Source organism: Pteronotus mesoamericanus, unplaced genomic scaffold (assembly GCF_021234165.1).
Source record: "Pteronotus mesoamericanus isolate MK-2021 breed Mesoamerican mustached bat unplaced genomic scaffold, CSHL_Meso_final scaffold_85, whole genome shotgun sequence".
Lineage (NCBI taxonomy): Eukaryota > Metazoa > Chordata > Mammalia > Chiroptera > Mormoopidae > Pteronotus > Pteronotus mesoamericanus.
The window spans coordinates 67,519,975-67,539,388 of record NW_026555329.1 but is presented as its reverse complement, the minus strand read 5'-3'; the positions used below and the strand labels follow the sequence as shown (position 1 = coordinate 67,539,388).

General features: G+C 35.1%; 1 protein-coding gene across 4 annotated transcripts in view; it reads right to left on the bottom strand.

The window, feature by feature from the left end:
- The window catches only part of MKLN1 (muskelin 1), a 341,476-nt gene that overhangs the window by 9,368 nt on the left and 312,694 nt on the right, over window positions 1–19,414 (bottom strand). For all 4 annotated transcript variants that reach the window (XM_054564059.1, XM_054564060.1, XM_054564058.1 and 1 more), the window contains 2 exons: window positions 12,957–13,059; window positions 6,324–6,378 (listed from right to left, as the gene is read on the bottom strand). In XM_054564059.1, the coding sequence (XP_054420034.1) occupies window positions 6,324–6,378; window positions 12,957–13,059 (158 nt within the window). The remainder of the gene's footprint in view (window positions 1–6,323; window positions 6,379–12,956; window positions 13,060–19,414) is intronic.

Sequence of the window (19,414 nt, the reverse complement as noted above, 5' to 3'; positions counted from 1 at the left end):
CACGGAGGATAATTTTTTTTTAGTGTTTCTGACCCTCCCTCCACTTTTTGTTTGTATTACTATGTGCTCATGGATCCTTTTCTTGTTCAATGTTATATTCATTACTGTCATTACTCATTTTAATACTGACATGGTCCTAGGTTTGGCCAGTGAGAGCTCTTTAGAGCTCCTGTCTTTTTGAAATACCCCCATTAATTTTGAGCACTTCCTTATTTTCTGATATCCAAGCTCATCTTTACTCTGAAGTCAGCCATTTTTCCAAGAGCCCTAACTCCTTTGTCGTGAACCATAGCTAGAAACCAAGATCAGTTGTGCTAATTATTACCAAGGGTGGTATTGTTTCTAGGCATATATATATAGTATACACATTATATACAGTTTTTTCTTTAACAGGATCATGTTTTTATTACTAATTCCAAATTTTTAAGAACCTCACAGGATTCTCCTTTTCCTTATTCCATTCCATGTTTACACCTCCTTTCTTCCACTAAAGAAACCAACTCCCAGTAACATCATAATTTACTCATTTGTTCAACCTAAAATACACACAAAACATGTTTCAGAATTACTATACCCATGACCACTACCACCAAAAACTTGATTCTTTCCTTTTGTTTTTAAATTGTATCTGAGAGTATATAGCCTAAGCACTGTACAAAAAAAGGTTTAATTCCACCCCCCATTGTGTGATAATGTTACTACTAACTTGATAGGTTTGTTTCTCTTTGTATTGAACTTTAGGGTTTTTCCCTTGTTTTCTTTATTTGTAAAAATGTGGTAGTATGCTTTATTCTTGAGAGAAGGTATTGATTCTGTGACAGTATTCTATTGAAGTCATATTTTCATGAGATCAAATAATTTAGGAAGGAAGGATATACTAGAACTCCTACTGTGTGCTAGGTACTTTATGTATGACTGCATTTAGTTGTCACAAAAGAATAAAAAACAATGAAGCAGTTATTATAAACTCTATTTTCAGATGAGAAAACTTGGAGAAATTTGGTAATAAAGTCCTACAGCTGGTAAAGGACGAATATGGACTGTGAACCCATGTCTATCTGACTCCAAAGCCAGCCAGCCTGCCTGCCTGCCTATCTATCTAGTTCTTTACTTATTTATTTTTAGAGAGAGGGGAGGGGAAGGAGAAAGAGAGGGAAACACCCATGTGTGGTTGCCTCTTGCATGCCTCCTGCTGGGGACCTGGCCTGCAAGCCAGGCATGTGTCCTGACTGGGAATCAAACCAGGAACCCTTTGATTCGCAGTCCAGCACTGAATCCACTGGGCTGCTGAGCCAGAACTATTTTTATTAACTAATATTCACTGAGTGCTTATTAAGTTGTTGGTAATGTGCTAAGTTCATTTAAGCCTCAAAAGAACATCTTTTATTTTTTTTCCACCCTTTACCAATAGGGAAATTTAAATTTACACTATCATTAGATGATATGTAGATGAAATTAGATGATAGTAGACCCCTATTACGCAACACTACAGATCACTGAATGAAAATACAACAGATCTAGTGTAGTTTCATGCAAACATCTCCAAGCCACATCATGAAATTTTAAATTTACAGTGCAGAATACATGTTTTGAAGGGGACTGAGGTGTCATTGTCCTATGTACAATGTTTATTGTATCTTTTATCTTCTTCAATAAATGTCTCTTTTTCGTATTACATAGCTGGATACCTTGTGGATAGAATGTGTGCAGTCAATTCTCATTATTCACAGATTCCATATTTGAGCAACTACCCAACTAAAATTTATTTGTAATCCTACAATCAATACTTGTGGCACTTTGCAGACATGCTCAGAGCAGCAAAAATTTGAGTCACCACATGCATATGTTCTCAGCTGAGGTCGAATTAGGTGATGTTCTGCCTTCTTGTTTTAGCTCTCATGGTATAAACAGTCTATCAGTGCCATGTTTTTTGCACTTTTGTGCCTTTTTTGGTGACTTCACTGCTTACAATGGCCTCCAAGTATAGTGCTAAAGTGGTGTTTTGTATTCATAAGTGTAAGAAGGCCGTGATGTGCCTTATGGAAGAACTTCGTGTGTTAGGTAAGCTTTGTTTAAAAATGAGTTTATAATGCTGTTTGTTATGGGTTCAATGTTAATGAATCACCAATATCAATAGAGAAGTAATGTACTCTTAAACAGAAACACATAAAGCAAGGTTATATACTGACAGGCCAATGAAAATGTTGTGCCCAGAGGCATGCAGGAACCTAACTCTGTATGTCCCGGAGGAGGAATGGTTCAGTCTTCACTAATTCAGCATTCCTGGTGACTCTACAGGATGTAATTACGGCAAATGATGAGGACCCACTGCATCTCTATGTCTGTGTATATGGTTGTGTGTGTTTGTGTAAAGATCTGTCAGGTATGAGTGGATACATTTGAGGAGTGGGGAGAGACTGGGGAAAGTTAGTCAAGGAGAATGTTAAGTTTTATCTGTAGTCAATTAAAAAAAATACATTAAGGAGGGGTAGGCCACTAGGAAAACTCAGCAACAGTGACATGCTTACTTAAATGTCAGAGCTAGGACAAGAAAAGGTTGTACTGATTCTAAATCTGTTTCATCCTAATCGCTGTTTCTCTCAGTTCATTTTCACCATAAAATGAAATGAGAACTAATCAGAGTAGTGAAGATAGGTAAAGCTCAATGAAAGGTAGTAGTTAGTGGTTTAAGAAATGAGCTATAAACCCAAACTACTAAAGTTTGAATCCTGGTTTTGCCACTCACTAGCACCATCCCTGGACAAGTTACTTTAGCCTCTCTGTGTCTTAGTTTCCTCATATATAAAAGGGGGTCATAATAGTAGCTACTTCATAAGGTTACTACAGAGATCAAATGATTTATGACATGCGAAGTACTTAGAATAGTACCTGGCCCCATAGTAAGTGCTCAATAAATATTAGCTATCACTTTATCACTAGAACCATGACTGAGGACAATGACTGCTCTAAAAAGAAAGCAACCTACTAGGAATATATATTTAAGTTAACATCCTACACAGAATTAGGTAGGTTTTCCTATTTATGGTGTAGTAGTAGTAGCAAAAATTCTCATTTCCTCCTAGATACAAGTTTCTTTATTTATACTTCCTATACTAATAATAAACATATATTATTATAGAAAAAGCACCTGTAAACAAGTGAGTTACAGACAGGAAATTGAAGAAAGTATCTTGCTGAAATCTAAATTTGGTGGGCCAAAAGGACATAGCAAATTCTGTGAAATGTTAAAGGCACCTTATTCACAAACGTCACGTAGTGCCAAAGAACACCACTTGAGTTTTAAATATTTATCTGAATTCATGCTTGCACATCTTATTTGGACTGCAAAACTTATAAAGAGAGATATGAAAACCAAAAAAGGTGGTATGTTCTATAGACCAGATTTCTCCTACTTGTCACATACCTTGCTGAAAATATGCTAAATTGATCAAAAGCACAATTTCTGGAGCCAAGACACTGATCTTAAAATTAGCAAAATGTCTGAGTTCAAGCTTAAAAGTGGCCATGTCCACCAGAAGCTCTAAACTAAAGATCAGTAGAGGTTATTTTTTTGAAAACTAAGATAATGCCAGCTACTTATAAATCATTATTTTTCTAATTCTTTAAATTATATATAACAGTAACAAATACTTTTATTTAATTCTAAGTAGTTAGATAAACTGGATTAATTCTGAAAGAAGTCAAAGTTAGGCTGAGGCAAATTTTTTCTTAGAGAATTTAGAAAATGAAATATTCAGTTTATCTATACATTAAAGATGTATACATCCATACAGAAAATAATCCATTCAATTTCACTCCTATGCAGAGTAAAGGTAAAAGAGTCTGACAGAAATTGAATGAGAACAAGAATCAGGAACTCTAGATAGGTATGAAACTTATAAAAGGTACTTTTGTTCATAAACTTTTATGCAAAGTATTTCTTATTTATAATATATCAGGTTTCTTCTTATTAAAATTAGCAAACAATGTGAATTTGATCCTCATCCAAATTCACCAATGATACAAAGATTATATTTTTAAGGGAGTTAATAATAATAGTACCGTGAATGGATCACTTACTGTTTTATTTTGCTGTTTTCTATAATTATTTCACTTAATTCTTCCAACAACTTGAGGTAAGTACTCTCACTGTCTCCATTTTATAGATGAAGAAATTAATGATTAAGAAGGTGACTTGCTCAAGGTCGATTTTAAAATTAGCAAGTGACAGAGCTGATATCTAAACCTAGGTTCTAACTCTGGACCACTATACTATGTTCTCATCCTTAACTATTAAACATACTGTCTCCCTTCAGACAAAGTAAGAAACAAAACCCCACAGGAATTTTCCCTTTTGTTATTTTTTTCTATTGTGTTTGTATTGTTCCCAGTGCATTTGAGGGTTGTTTGAAATCCAAGTAAAACAAACTGTTCCTGACAAAATACATTAGCCGACAGTGAACAGGGCAGAGACAGAGGAAAGGAGTTAAGCTAAAGATAAAATACTTGCTGACAACAGCCTAACATATTTAAATGACTGCCAAGAAGTTCTTGTTCTAAAGGCTAAATGCAAGTCAGTCAGAGACATGTTAGTGCTGCCCACCAATAAAGTAAAAATAATAGCTCTGGGCTGCTGTTTCTACACATAACAAGGCACATATAAATTTAAAGTAAATACCTATGTGCCAGGCTCTCAATTCATGTATCACTAAATCTGTTTAAATGATAAAATTCAAAAGGATATGAACTTCTAAAATAATCCATCACGGAGCTGAGATTTCTAACAGCCTAAAAACATTTTTTTTTTTTTAACCGTTATGTATTCCACTGTATGGGGTAGTCAAAACAACTATCTAAATTATTAGGAGAACCTACTGGAGTCATGCTTTACAGGAGCAGTCTGATCAGTGTTGCTCTGCGGAAGCCTACATATTCGGGAAACAGAACTCCATACTGCAGTTGCCTTGATCAGTAGAGAAGACTTAATTACTTGTTACAGAAAAAGAGAGGGCAAGACCCCAAGGAATACTGCTATTCTTTCCCATCCCAGTGAAAAATACTACAATTACATATGATTTTTTCCCCTCTTTGAGATATGGTTCACCTTTAAGAGACAAAAGGGCAAAGAATAAAGAAATTAAGCTGATACCTCAAGTGTTATTTTATTCCAGAGATAAAGAGTAGTACTTATATTACATATATCAGAAAATGTCAATACTGTTATTCAACTCTTAGGCACATAATAACAGCACTGTCATCATTGGGATTAATATGCATTCACTCCATGACCACATTCTACAATGACAAGAAAAAAGCTGGAAATTCCCGTACTGCAAAAGGCTACTTACTACCTTGATGAAAAGTGACAATATAATAGTCACTTACCCTAACAAAAAGATCCTTGAAAATTCACCTGATTAAAGCTTTCGGTTCTCGAACTTCTACAAATGCCCCACTTTACTACAGTCTAGTTTACTCTAATAATTCATTAATACTAAATGAGAGTACTCGTAATGAACATCAGTACTCCTGATGTTTAAGAAACATCAGTTTTTGTTTCTTTAAGAAACACTTGAGTTTCAAGTAGAATTTATCTTGAACAATTAAGATACCAGTATATAAAAATTCCCATTTTCAGGAAAGAGGGAATTCATTTTCTCTGGTCCCATAAGATCTATTGCATTGCCTACCCCATCACCATTCTGTTGACACCACACAACTCCACAAAGAACAAACTGAGAAGAAAAATCATTCAACCAACAAGTGTTATCTCATACTAAGTACATCAGTAATACAGCCTGCATTTTAAAACAATGCTGTACAAGTTAATTTATTTTGATCATGCTTCTATTGCCATCTGTTTGCATAATGACAAAGCAATTGGTGTAACAGGAAAAGCAAATAGATTTATAAACTGGTGACTAATGCTTGGAAAATAACCTTGTAGCAGGTTATTAGAAATTTTGCATTCTACCTTGAAACTTGCTCCATTGTTCAGAGAAACATCTTATTTGACGTTTCATTTATTTTATTTTTTAAAAGATTTTATTTATTTATTTTTAGAGAAGGGGAGGGAGGGAGAAAGAGAGAAGAGAAATATTAATGTGGGGTTGTAACTCGCATGCCCCCTACTGGGGACCTGGCCTACAACCCAGGCGTGGGTCCTACACTGGGAATCTAACCGCCAACTGTTTGGTTTGCAGGCTGGCGCTCAATTCACTGAGCCACGCTAGCTAGGGCTGATGTTTCATTTAAACAACACTAAAATCCAACTTCCCATATGCTAAGGCATCTGGCTGAATAAACTATACTGGAATACTTACCTAGAGCTGTAAAATCTGAAGCAGATTTGAATAAAGCTGAAGCGAGGAGCTGAAACTGTAAAAGAAAAACAAAGCGAATTAACTGGCTAAGCACAGTAGAGGGAAGTAACTTCTCTAATTTTGACCATTTATTAGCCACTGTATGTCTCTGCACTTAAGTCTATTTAGCAAATAGTAGGAAGAAGAACACCACATTTAGATTAAAGAATATGCTGACTTCTCTGTTGGACTGTTCACCTTTTTCAAAATACTGGAACAAGTCTTGGAATTATTTTAAAAATTTAATAAAATATGTATTTATTAACATACAACTGTTCAACTGAAATAAAGAAGAAATTTACTCATTTGGGAGTCTCGCGTATGGATAGATTGGTGCCCTGGACCGTTACTGAACTCTTAGTACATATGCATTCTCATTTCAAAAACAAATACATATACTGTAAAACACCTGTCTCTGCTGTGCACATCAAATTTTGAGTAAAAAAGCATGATTATTATGTATAGGCCATCTGTAAATTACAAATTAGACTAGGGTTCCATGATCATGTACAATTACATTGTTAGGTTATTATAACAGCTCAAAGGCCTTTTTTACACTGAAATAACATTATAAATGTTGATTAGAAAGGCTAGCCAGTCAGTTTAAAAGAGACACTGTAACTGAACAATGACAAAATAAATACAACAATACTAATGCAAAACTGGTAATTTAAAAAATTGGTAAAACTGTAGAACTATTTATATTTATTTTGAATGAGTATATGGGAAAATAGGCAAGTTAAAGGAAAGAGGAGACCAATGAGTAGAATCTCATGGAGTTAACTTGGCAATTTGCAAGACTTGAGCAGTTGATATCTCTGATTACTCAGGATGTATGTTACACCTATGCTTCCAGCCTTTAAAATTTCAAGTATCAACCATATGAATATATGTAAGTCCTGATTAATAATCCTTTGAAGGTCAGAAATTGGACAAATATTCCAAAAGTAACAATCTAAGCAAGAGTGAAGAAAACAGGAGAGGAAATGAAGAGTTAAAAATACCGGCATGGGCAAAACTAGGTTTACAGTTTATAATACACTTAATACAGTAACGATACAAGAATAAACTGCTTCGCATACCTGCAATTGTAAACCTACTTTTGCCCACCCCACATATACAACAGAAGTTCTTCATATACGCTGGGTATCAGTCCTCTGCCAGAGATGTCTACTGCAAATATTATTTAGTCTGTGGCTTGCCTATTTTTAATGTCTTTTAATGAAATTTTAAAGTCTAATTTATCAAGTTTTTTCTTTTATGATTAGTGCCTTTGTGTCATGTATAAGATATATTTGCCTATCCCAAGGTTGTGAAGATAGTATGTTTTATTGTAGTTTTTTTGTCTTGGATTTTATATTTAGATCCATAATCCATCTTAATTTTTTTGCGTAAAATGTGAGATAGGGGCTGAGATATCAATACCATTTGTTAAAAAGACTTTCCTTTTCCCGAAGGACTTAGGCATTCTGGTCAAAAAAATTAAAAAGTAAATAAACTGATTCCATAGATGTGAGTCTATTTCTGAACTCTATTCTGTTCTACTTATCTATTTAACAGTGTCCTGATTACTATGGCTTTATACAGAGTTCTGAAATCAGACAGTATGAGACCTCATACATACTCTTTTTCCAAGACTGTTTTGGCTAGTGCAGGACTGTTGTGTTTCCATATAAATTTTAGAATCAATTTGTCTGTTTCAAAAACAATTAAACCCAAACTTCCTGGTATAGGGTCTGCATTAAATTAAAAACCAATATGGGGAGAATGGGCATCTTAACAATTTTTAGTCTTTCAATCCATGAATGTGATATATCTCTTCATTTATTTACGCATTATTTAATTTCTTATAATACTTATTACTACACATTTATTTTTTGATATTAATATAAGCAGGTTTTTAAATTCAGCTTCTAAATGTTCATTACTAACATAAAAATAATTTCTTCTTCCTACAGAACTTGAATTCTGTAACCTTGCTAAATTCACTTAGTATATTGTTCTGTAGACTACATGGGGTTTTCTATACATACAATAATGTCATCCACAAACACAAACAATTTTACTTTTTGCTAATCTATATGATGTTTATTTCTTTTTCTTGCATGGTAAATAAAGAATATCTGTTGACATGTTTTTCATAGATGCCCTTTATGAGATTTAGAAAGTTTCTTTCTATTTCTAGTTTGATAAGAATTTTTATCATGAATGGGTTTCAACTTTTGTCAAGTGCCCCTTTCTTCACTTATTGAGATGATCTATGGTTTTTCTCTTTCACTGTCACAGTAATAAATGACTGATTTTCAAATGTGAAACCAAGCTGTATTCTTAGGATAAACCCTCACTTGGCCTATGTAAATTAATCTTTTTGCTGGATTTAAGTAGCAAAATTTTATTAAGAATTTTGCACTGCCTTGACTGGTGTGGCTCAGTTGGTTGGGTGTTGACCTGCAGAGCAAAAGGTTGAGGATTCCGTTCCCATGGAGGGTGCATGCCTAAATTGTGGGCCCGGCCTCTGGTCGGGGCATTGCGGCAGGCAATAGATCGATGTTTCTCTCCCTCTTTCTCCCTCCCTTCACCTCTAAAAAAAATAAATGAATAAATATTTTTTAAAAAGAATTTAGCATTTGTATTTATGAGGGGTACTGGTCTGTGATTTTCTTTGCCTGTAAAATCTTTGTTGGGTTTTACTATCAGAGCTCAGCTGCTTCATAAAAGAATTTAGAAAGTGTCTTCCTCTGGTTTCTCAGAGTCTGTGTAGCAATGATGTTCTTTGTAACGTAAATGGTTGATAGAATTTACTGATAATAGCCACTGAGGTTCAGAGTTTTCACTGTTAGAGAGTTTTCAATTACAAATTCAACCTCTGTAATTGACATAAAGTTACTTAAGATGTTTCTAATTCTTCTTTTACCTGGTTTAGTAAGTTGCATTGTTTAAGGAATTTGTCCATTTCATCAAGTTGAATTTGTTGACAAAATCATTCATAATACTTCCTTATTATCTTTTAATATATGTACAGACTGTAATGGTTTCCCATTTTCATTTGTGATGTTGACAATTTATGTTTTCACTTTTTTTTTTTTTTTTGATAAATCTTATCCAGGGGTTTACCACCTTTTTTCACCATTTCAAAGAACCAATTTTTCACTTTTTAAATCTTTTCTATTGTTTGTTCCTATTTCACTACTTTCCTTTCTTCTACTTATCTGAGGTTTCAGGTATCAAGTGATATTATTCAATCTGAATAAATCCAGACTTCTTCCACACTCAGACTTGACTATCCAACTCTCACTTCACCACCTCAAGTTGGCTGTATCATAGGCATCTTAAACTAAACATATCCAACATTAAACTCCTGACCCCAGTCAGGAGTCCCCACCCACCACCACAAACCAGGTCTATCCAGGGCATTCTCATTTGGTTGATAATAACTCCATCTACCCAAGACAAAAATTCTGGAGTCATTTCTTTCAAACCTTATATCCAATCTATCATAAAGTCTGTTCTACCTTTAAATATTTTGAGAATCCAATTTCACTTCTCACTATTTCTACTACTACTTGGGTTTAAGCAACAATAATCCCTTCAGTTTTCTGCAGTCTCCCTTATAGGTCTCTCTGCTTAAATCCTCATTCTCCTTCTTGAGTGTATTCTCAGTACAATAGCAAGAGTAACCTAATTAAAACATAAAGCTGATCATATCATTCCTCTACACAATACCCTGAACTACCTCCTCATTTAGAGTCAAAGTCTCAGCAATGGCTTGCTAAATCATTCACAATCTGATCTTCAATCCCTGCTCTTACCTCTCTGAACTCATTTTTCTTTTGCCTCTCGCACACCCCCAACCAAGGGACCTGGCCCAAAACCCAGGCATGTGCCCTGACTGGGAATCAAACCAGTGACTGACATTTCAGTTAGCAGAATGATGCCCAACCCACTGAGCCCCAACAGTCAGGGCTCTGACCTCATTTCTGACTACTCTTGCCCGTTTCACCTCTGCTCCAGCCACAATGGCTTCTTCACTGTTTTCCTAAACAAAGCCAGAATGCACACAGCCTTGTCCTAGCCCTCCCTTTGCCAATGATAACCTTCCCTAAATTACTGTCTTAGATCACTTCTTCATATCCTTCAATTCTTTGTGAAAAAATCTCATTTCTAAATGAGGTCTATTGTAATTGTCCTACTTAATACTGCAACTTCCTATTTCTCACTCCATAGTATTCTGATCTCCCTTTACCTTAAAAAAAAGAAGAGATTTTATTTATTTATTTTTAGAGAGAGGGGAAGTGAAGGAGAGAGGAAGAGAAACATTAGTGTGTGGTTGCCTCTTACACATCCCCTATTGGGGGCCTGGTTCGCAACCCAGGCATGTACCCTGACTGGGAACTGAACCAGCAACCCTTGGGTTTGCAGACCAGCACTCAATCCACTGAACCACACCAGCCAGGGTCACTTTACCTTTTTTTATTCCTCTCTACCTAGGAGATGCCTGGCATACTGTACGGACTCAAACTGCATCTGTTTAATGAATAACACCAGTACTTTGGAAGCTCAGCAGAAATGTCTTTAATATATAATGTGCAGTATTAGTTGAAAACTTGTTTTCCTTGCTCCTTCTCTATTACAAAAATCTCTCTGAAAGTGGTAGAGTTGATTTAGGCATACTTTTCTTGGGCTTTTCCTAGGAAAAAAAATGTCATTTTCATAAGGTTTACTAGAAGCTCATAATTAATTTGGAACCATGTTCTGGAGACCAGACAAAAGCAAAGAACAATTATTTGGTATACAATGGTAGTCTACCATCATTTCCCCAATAACAGTCAGGGTGTTGATCACCACCATAACGATAACCACCCCCTAAAAAAAGAAAAAATCTAAAAACCACTTTTAGTTGCTAATATAATCATTTAATATAGTGAAGATTTTGTAAAACGTACACTGAGAACAAAAACAGGCTTACAAGTATTTATGGATAAAATTTTAAGAAATAGAATGAAAGTCTGTGGCACACAAAATCAACATTTGAGACTATTAGAGAAAGGAAACACACAGAAACCCACTACCAGACTTTTAAAATTTGCTATGTTTGAACTTGAGATACTTTCCTGTCCTGGTTTTTCCCATTAGCTTAGCACTGAGAACAAACTGTCCGTTTTCCTTGGCCTACTTGCAGCTCACACAGCTGAAATTATTTACTTGGCAATATTTTGTTTTGGTTTGGTTTTAAAAAATAAGAGAAAAATTAATGTTCCCAGGTCATAACCATTTTAGACTAACTTTCAAATGCATGGTCTAACAAAATGAACATTAATGACCTATTTACAACTATTTTCAGTTATAAACTGTACCAGATTAAATCAAATATATTCTGCTACTTGGCAAAACTGTGATAACTGCCCCTTTTTAAAATAGTATCGTAAACTGACTGAAGACTCAAGGAAAGATAATTAAGTGGGTCCCTTCAGCGGGGCTCTAAAGTGCATCCTGATGATTCTCCACCTAGTGAAGGGTATAACCAATACCAAGCAAGAAAACAGGACTTATTTTCACAGTAAGCAACTATGAAAGAGTATTTCTTTGTTTTGGCACCAAGGATATTCAGGCTCCACTGCCTGAAAGTACAATGAACCTGGTGCCTGAAAGTGATTCGATATTAAACTTGAAACCTGTGTCAATGCTAAACAGAGAAAAGCACCACTTGATGTTGCTATTACAAAGCCAGAGCAAAGCAACAGCTAACAGGGAAATAGTTATAAGGGACAGAACTACATGTAATCAGCACCAATTCGGAGAGTGGACTGCAGTTCAGATGTTGCTAGATGAACTATGAATAAGGATGGTTGGCAAAAGGAAAAAGGGATAAAAGGGATCTCTGAAGTTAGTAGGAAAACAGGCCATAAAACCATGAAATCTGTTGCAGGTATAGTCACACAAACAATAATATTAAATCTTCTGCTTCCATCCATGTTATGTAACAAAAAAAAAAAAAACAACAAAAAACCCCAAAAAGTAATCATTTGCTACTAATTTCTCAAACTTAAGAGATTATGGATGAGTGAAGTTAGTAGCCTATAGTAAAACTGTCCTGCTACAACATTCACATAAATAAATATCAAGGCAGCAAGGACTCTACTTCCACCAACCTCTTTCCACTTTCTCCTACTGAAAAGGGGAGTATTTTTTCTTCTCTTAAAGTATAAACAAAAAACTTTATGTTGAACCATTATGTAACCCCTGAGTAAAAGAAGCATGGGACTATGAAAGTAAAAATTTCTGTTTCCTTCCCCATAAACAAAAGTAATGTCTAAGTTAAAACTTTGTATCTGAGAATCCTGGTCTAAACTGATTGGAGGGCAGGGCGGGGGGGGGCGGGCGGGGAGGGGCGGGGGCGGGGTGTGTGTGTGTGTCTGTCTTGAATGTTGTATCACATGAAAATGAGCCAATTCATTTTTATTTAATTTGCTTTGTGCCACTTTTAATGTTATTGGTGTCATATTTTCCTTTAAACATCTACGAGCAAAATCAGCAAATAAAAAGTTGGAAAGACTTTTTAAAAGCTCAATTTCTGAAGTTTATTACCAACTTTACCTCTTTTGTCTCTTCTGGGTCTGAATGATCCACAGTTATATAAAGATCGTTTTGTAAGTATTTCAGTGCACTAAGAGGATCCATTTGAGCCTTTTCTTCAAACCTAGAAAATGTAAACAAGAAATAATTGTCTGGAGTTAAAAGAAAACGTCAGAAATGTCTGTTGTAACTTAACGGGAACATTCTGTATATGAAGAGTTAGTGTGGACCTAAAAAAACTGCATTTGGGAATCCAGAAATAAGAAGAGTTCTATGTAAACAGTATAAATGTGGAGTCCTTGAGATGTAATGGTAATGCCAGGTAGTCACAGGCAGGTGTGTTCCTAGGGACTGGGTAAGAGCACTTCCTACCCTGTTCTTAAAACTATAAGCTAAGATAGCGCTGGCTGGTGTGGTTCAGTGGATTGAATGCCCTGGCTGGTGTGATTCAGTGGACTGAGTGCTGGTCTGTGAACCAAAAGGTCGCTGGTTCGATTCCCAGTCAGGGCACATTGCCTGAGTTGTGGGCCAGGTCCCCAGTTGGGGTCATGTGAGAGGCAACTGATCAATGTATCTCTCACACATCAATGTTGCTCTCCCTCTCTTTCTCCCACTCTTTCTCTCTCTCTAAAAATAAATAAAATAGAAAAAAACTATAAACTAAGATAAAATCAACTTCAAAACAGTAAATATGTCAAATATTTTGCACAAACTGCAAAAAAAAAGCTAAAAATGTTTTATAAAAATCAAGTAGAGATAAAATAAAAATATTTGGTTAGATTTGTGTAGTATACTCCCACCCACCACTGAAGATGTTTAATAGATACTTTAGAAACAGAAATGAATACAGCTTCTTTTAATGAGTATCATTAACACTAGTAAGATATTTTCAATGAGACTATTTCCACACCTCAGTCAATAATAACAATAACAAAAATGCAGCAATTTATCAAGCATTTGTCATGTGCTTGACACTGTATCAAGCATATATCACCTTGTTTATCCTCACAGTAACTCTAGGATGATGATAAGTGTTATTGTCATTTTGAAAATAACAGAGGAGAAACCGAGGCCCCCAAAATGAATCTGGCTAACACAAAAGCTAGTACGTGGCAGAAGTAGAATCTAACATGGGTCTATCTGATTCCAAAGCTGGAAAGGAAAGAATGAGTTCTCTTGAAAAAAGTCTGTTTGGGACTATATCTATGTAAATAAGAAAACATCATATTGGTATAGCATAATTATATATGGATTTATTATAAATAAATTTGTATGTTCTTCAAATATACACAGAGAAAGAAGAGACATTTCATTTAGAAAATGAAAATAATAAGCCTTTCACAAGCTGCTGGCATCAATCATTTCCTGTCTTTAGAGCTAATCTCAGTGACAGTGTTACCTGTATTTCAGGCAGGGGCAAAGACGAGGAAAATATTACAGCTCTCTTGTACCAGAGAGTACCATGATTGTCAGCCAGCCTTACAACCTTCACAGGAGTTCCTTAGGCAGAGCTCATGTTACTCGACCATCTTGTCCACAACTGATTAGACCGGAGTTTTGGCACTTGAGCCAAAAGCAATCGTCTCAAGCTTGATCAGCAGTTTATAAAGCGGGCTGGCAGAATTATTCCAAATAGGGATACTCTCTCAAGGGAAGCATCTTCTAAGAAGATACTCTCTCTTAGAGAATCGGAATGTGAGACATACAGGACACATAAAAGGCAGACAAAACAGAGAAGGTAATAAAGACAAGAGATGATAGATTCCTTCCTTCCCTTCCTTTCTTCCTACCTATCTATGCATCAACTGAAGCCAAAGAGATTAGTTACTGATCTATCCATCCATCCATCCATCCATCCATCCATGGAAGTGATACAGCTGAGGGCAAGCAGAGTCAGGAGTAACCATAAAACAGGAGAAGGCAGGAAGAAGCAGAAACAGAGAGACTCGGTTCTAAGAAACACTATTGCAGTAGCTCCTAGTTATTAGAACTGTTCCAGTATCCTAAACAATTCTCCATTATGCCTCACTGATCAAATGCTGAGGAAGTGCTTTAATTCTCTGGATAATCTCATAATAAATTCTCTTTCAGAGAGGTCTCCAAAGTATGTCTTTCTCCTTTGCAACCTGAAATAATCTAACCAAAACACACCTACTATCCTATTAAATCCAGTAAAGAGATCAATTTTCCTGAGAGTTATGTTTTCTCTCTTCTTTTTCTAAGCTTTTTTTTGGCCTGCAAAAATTTATCACTGGATTTGTGTTTGCAGTCTAGAATTGTATTTCAGCCAACAATTCTGCCCTGTAAAAGTAACAAGAATTAATCCAATAATATTTTTTCCCTTTTGTCCCTTTCTATACCCCAATCATCTACAAGTTTGGAAACTTGAATGTTATAAAAAATTAGTAATAGTGACATTTTATTTACTGTATCAGGTGGCATTATTAAGAACCAGGAGATACCTTCTTGACATACGACACCCCCCCCCAACAAATTTATGCTTTAATGAAACAGTAAATAATTATTTTCTACAACAACAACAAAAATATATAAGCCAGCCTAGCAGTACAGGGTAAGCTTATTTATAATTAAAGACCTGGTATGTAATTTAAAATGAAATTTGAATTAAAAAGGTAATTTTCACATTCTACCCAATTCATAGAAAGCAGCTTCTATTTATTCTGCCTGCAATATAATAATGTCCCCCAAACTCTTTAATTCATTTAAGAGGGAGGTGGGAGAAAAGAGGGTCTATGTTTTTTCAAATGTCTGAGACAGACCTTTTATTGTCAGTTCAATTTAGTAGATAAGACCCTTAACATGCCCTGGAACAGTCATCCTTGACAGTTCTTTTCTCATATCTGTATCAAATCCATCAAGAAATTCAGTTGCTGCAACCTTCAAAGTTTATCCACAAATACTGTACTTTCTCAGTCTCTCTTATGGAGTATCTCTTCCTCCACCTTTTGTCAAATGGTGGCGGTCCTCAGATAATGCCCTACATCCCTTTACTTCTCTCACTCTACCTGAGCGAGCTCCTTTTCCTTGCTGAAGACTCACAAATGTAATACAGCCCATGCCTTCCCCCCAGTGCTAACAGATGTTCTCTAAAACCTACAGTGCACCAAACTGAACTATATTAACCTGTTGTTTCTAAAGAATTCCCCATTTGAGTAAAAATAGCCATGACCTTTTACTCAGTTCTTCTGGAAGAAAATCAAGAATTGTTTTTATTAAAAGCTAAGTCTGAATGTGTCACTCCTCTACTTAAAATCTTTAAATGCTGCCATTTTACTCAGAGTAAAAGCCAAAAGACCTTTATAATCTGACCCCTTTTTATCTCTCTGACCTCATCTCCTACTATAATCACCTCACTTATTCCAATTCTACCATACTGTCCTCCTTACTTTATTTCTCAAATAATTCAGGCATAATTTTAACCTCAGAGCCTTGTCTATTACCTATTTGGAACATCTTTCCCCTCAAATATTTATATGATCCACTCTTTCATGTTCTTTAGGTATCTATGCAAATATCATCTTTGCAGTGAGGTCTATTCTTAGTCTTATTGAAAAATCACACCCCCAGCTCCCGCACCTGTAAAAAAAAAAAAGAAAAAAGAAAAAAAAAGAAAAAAGAGGTTCTTACCCTGATTTAGTTTTTTCCTCACAAAACTTAGTAAAACATAAATTCATTATTATGTTTATTTTTAGTATCCCTTGATTAAAAATGGAAACTTGGGGACAGGAACGTCTGTCTCCTTCACTGACATATCTACAGAACCCAGGACAATGTCTAGAACAGTGAAGGTGTCAGTAAGTACAGCGCCTGGCAGAAGTAAGGCTTGCTTGAGTGTGGTTGGTAGGGTACGTGAATGTCTTGCACAAATGGACAGCAATTTAAGTATTTCACCTAAAATGTCACATGGTGTGTCTGAGAGTAATATTGTTATGTTACAGAATTAATATGCTTATGATTTTGTAATTAAAGAAAGGGGCATTATTTGTGCCAGGCCCTGTATTTCCTTAATGAATAGTTTTATTGATGATTCTAAAGACCTTCAGGTGGTTGCTCTCATCATTTATACATGAGCAATGTAATCTCCACCAAGATTAAGTTAGAAGGCTTGAATACCAACCCAAGGTTCTGGTATAATACTTTTTCCAATATAGCTCTCAGCTATAGAACAAAAGGCAAAAAGCAAGCAAAGTCCAAAAAGAATATTATGTTCCATATTTTTATGCTATTATTAATCTAATGAAAAATCTAGCTCTGGCTATTATGGTTCAGTCAGTTGGTCATCATTCCTCAAAGTGAAGGGTCACTGGTTCAATTCCCAGTCAGGGCGAATGCCTGGTTTGTGGGCCTGGTCCCCAGTCAGGGAGCGTGCAAGAGGCAACCAACCTATGTTTCTCTCTTGCATCAATTTTTCTCTCCTTCTCTTTCTCCCCTCCCCCCCAATAAATAAGCAAATAAATAAAATCTTTTAAAAATAATCTGTATAAATGAATACTCTATATAAAAGGGACTTTAACCCCCCCCCCCTTTTTTAAAGGATCGTTAAAAGGGGGAATTCTTACATTTCCTTTCAAGTGCTCTTCTGGTTTAAGTTCTGAAACGAGCTAGCACACTATCTTTTCCCCAGCAGAAAATTTCAAATGTTGATTATTTGCCCAACCACACAAACTTGCTGCCTTTCACCTTTAATTACTTTATTTCATAACTCGTTCTCATACTCACCACATTTGCTAGACTTTCAACAAATAGATTTTATTTACTATTTGAGAGAGAGGGGAAGGGAGGGAGAAAAAGAGGGAGAAAAACATCAATGTGTGAGAGGCAATGTGCAACTGCCTCTTGCATACCCCCAATTGGGAACCTGGCCCACAACCCAGGCACATATCCTGACTGGGAATCGAACTGGCGACCCTTTAGTTTGCAGGCTGGCATTCAATCCACTGAGTCACAGCAGCAAGGGCTCACCATATATTTAAAAGTGTAAATGATTTGTTACTGAGAATTCTTTTATTGTTTATCTACTTTCATTCCTTACTCTACGTCTTTACTACAAGTAGCTAACAATAATGTTTATACTTAAAACATGCCATAATACATAATATTTCAGATGCCCAAATTGTCATTTCACCTGCCTACTGATATATATTTTAAAAGAGAAAACGACTGCCAAAAATAAAAAAGAATACTACTTCTCAAGATGGCTGGGCTATGGGAAGAACAGCAAATGGTAATTCACCAATTCTACCACTTTCCTACAAAATTTTTAGATAGAGGTGCATATAGAAGTAAACAATATTATTACCTACAGTAATATTAACTATAGCAAATAAGCTGAGAACAATCTAAATAGTCTACAAAAGGAAAGTATTACTATATTTTGCCGTTTACAATGCACTCCTGTGTATAATGCACACCCATGTGTCTGGCCCAAACTTTCAGAAAAGAAATCCATTTTAATTTCTTTATTCATTCATTTATCAGAAACAAAACCAATTATTGTATTCCAGGGTATTATTTTGCATACAGGTATCATTATTGCTTTCTAGAGTTATACTTTTAATGCTTAAGCATTAATAAAAGAATTACTTTATTTTTTTAGTGTCTTTTTAATTAGTGGAGACAATATAACCATGATTATTTAAAACTCAAGGAAGTATAAAATCATTGGAAAATACTCTTGAAAGGAATGTGATCATTATTATAGCAGACTTTTATTAAAAAAGTTTATCATGAGATTGTAATGAGTTTCTCCCTTTCACACATAAAAAAAAAGAATTAAAAACATTTATATAGATTCGTTCTAGCCATGTATAATGCTCATCCTTATTTTTCCCTAAAAAATTTGGGCAAAACAGTGTGCATTATACACGGCAAAATAGGGTAAGTGAACTACACATAAAGTAGAATGCTATGCAGTCATTATAATTAAGATATGTACTTGTATTCAATATTTATTACCATAGTAATATTTATAAGACATCATTCACTGAAAGAAACCAGATTCAAAGGAACATAATCCCTATTTTTCAGTTAAATAAAAATCTATGTGTGCACATACAGTTCAAAGGATATACACCCAAATATTAGGTAATTACTTCTGAATGGTGTAATGATAAGAGATTCAATTCTTTTGGTTCGGAGAAAGGACCTATTTTTTTCTTTATTATTATCCATGCAATACTTTTTCAATTAAAAGCCAGAGGGAAGTATTTATAAGTGAGTTCCAATTCTTTACATATAGCACTAAACAATATCTTTTCATCTCTACTAAGCTTTTGGTCAGGAAATTTTTAAAAAGAGCTCACTCCAATATTCCAACCATCAATTGGTATATCTGAGGTAAAGAGCTCCATAATTTCCCAATATCCTAATAAAAACAAAGTTTAATATTAAGTACCTTAAGTTCCTTAATATTAAATAAAGTACTAAGGAATAAAATTTAGCAATGTAAATATTAATTG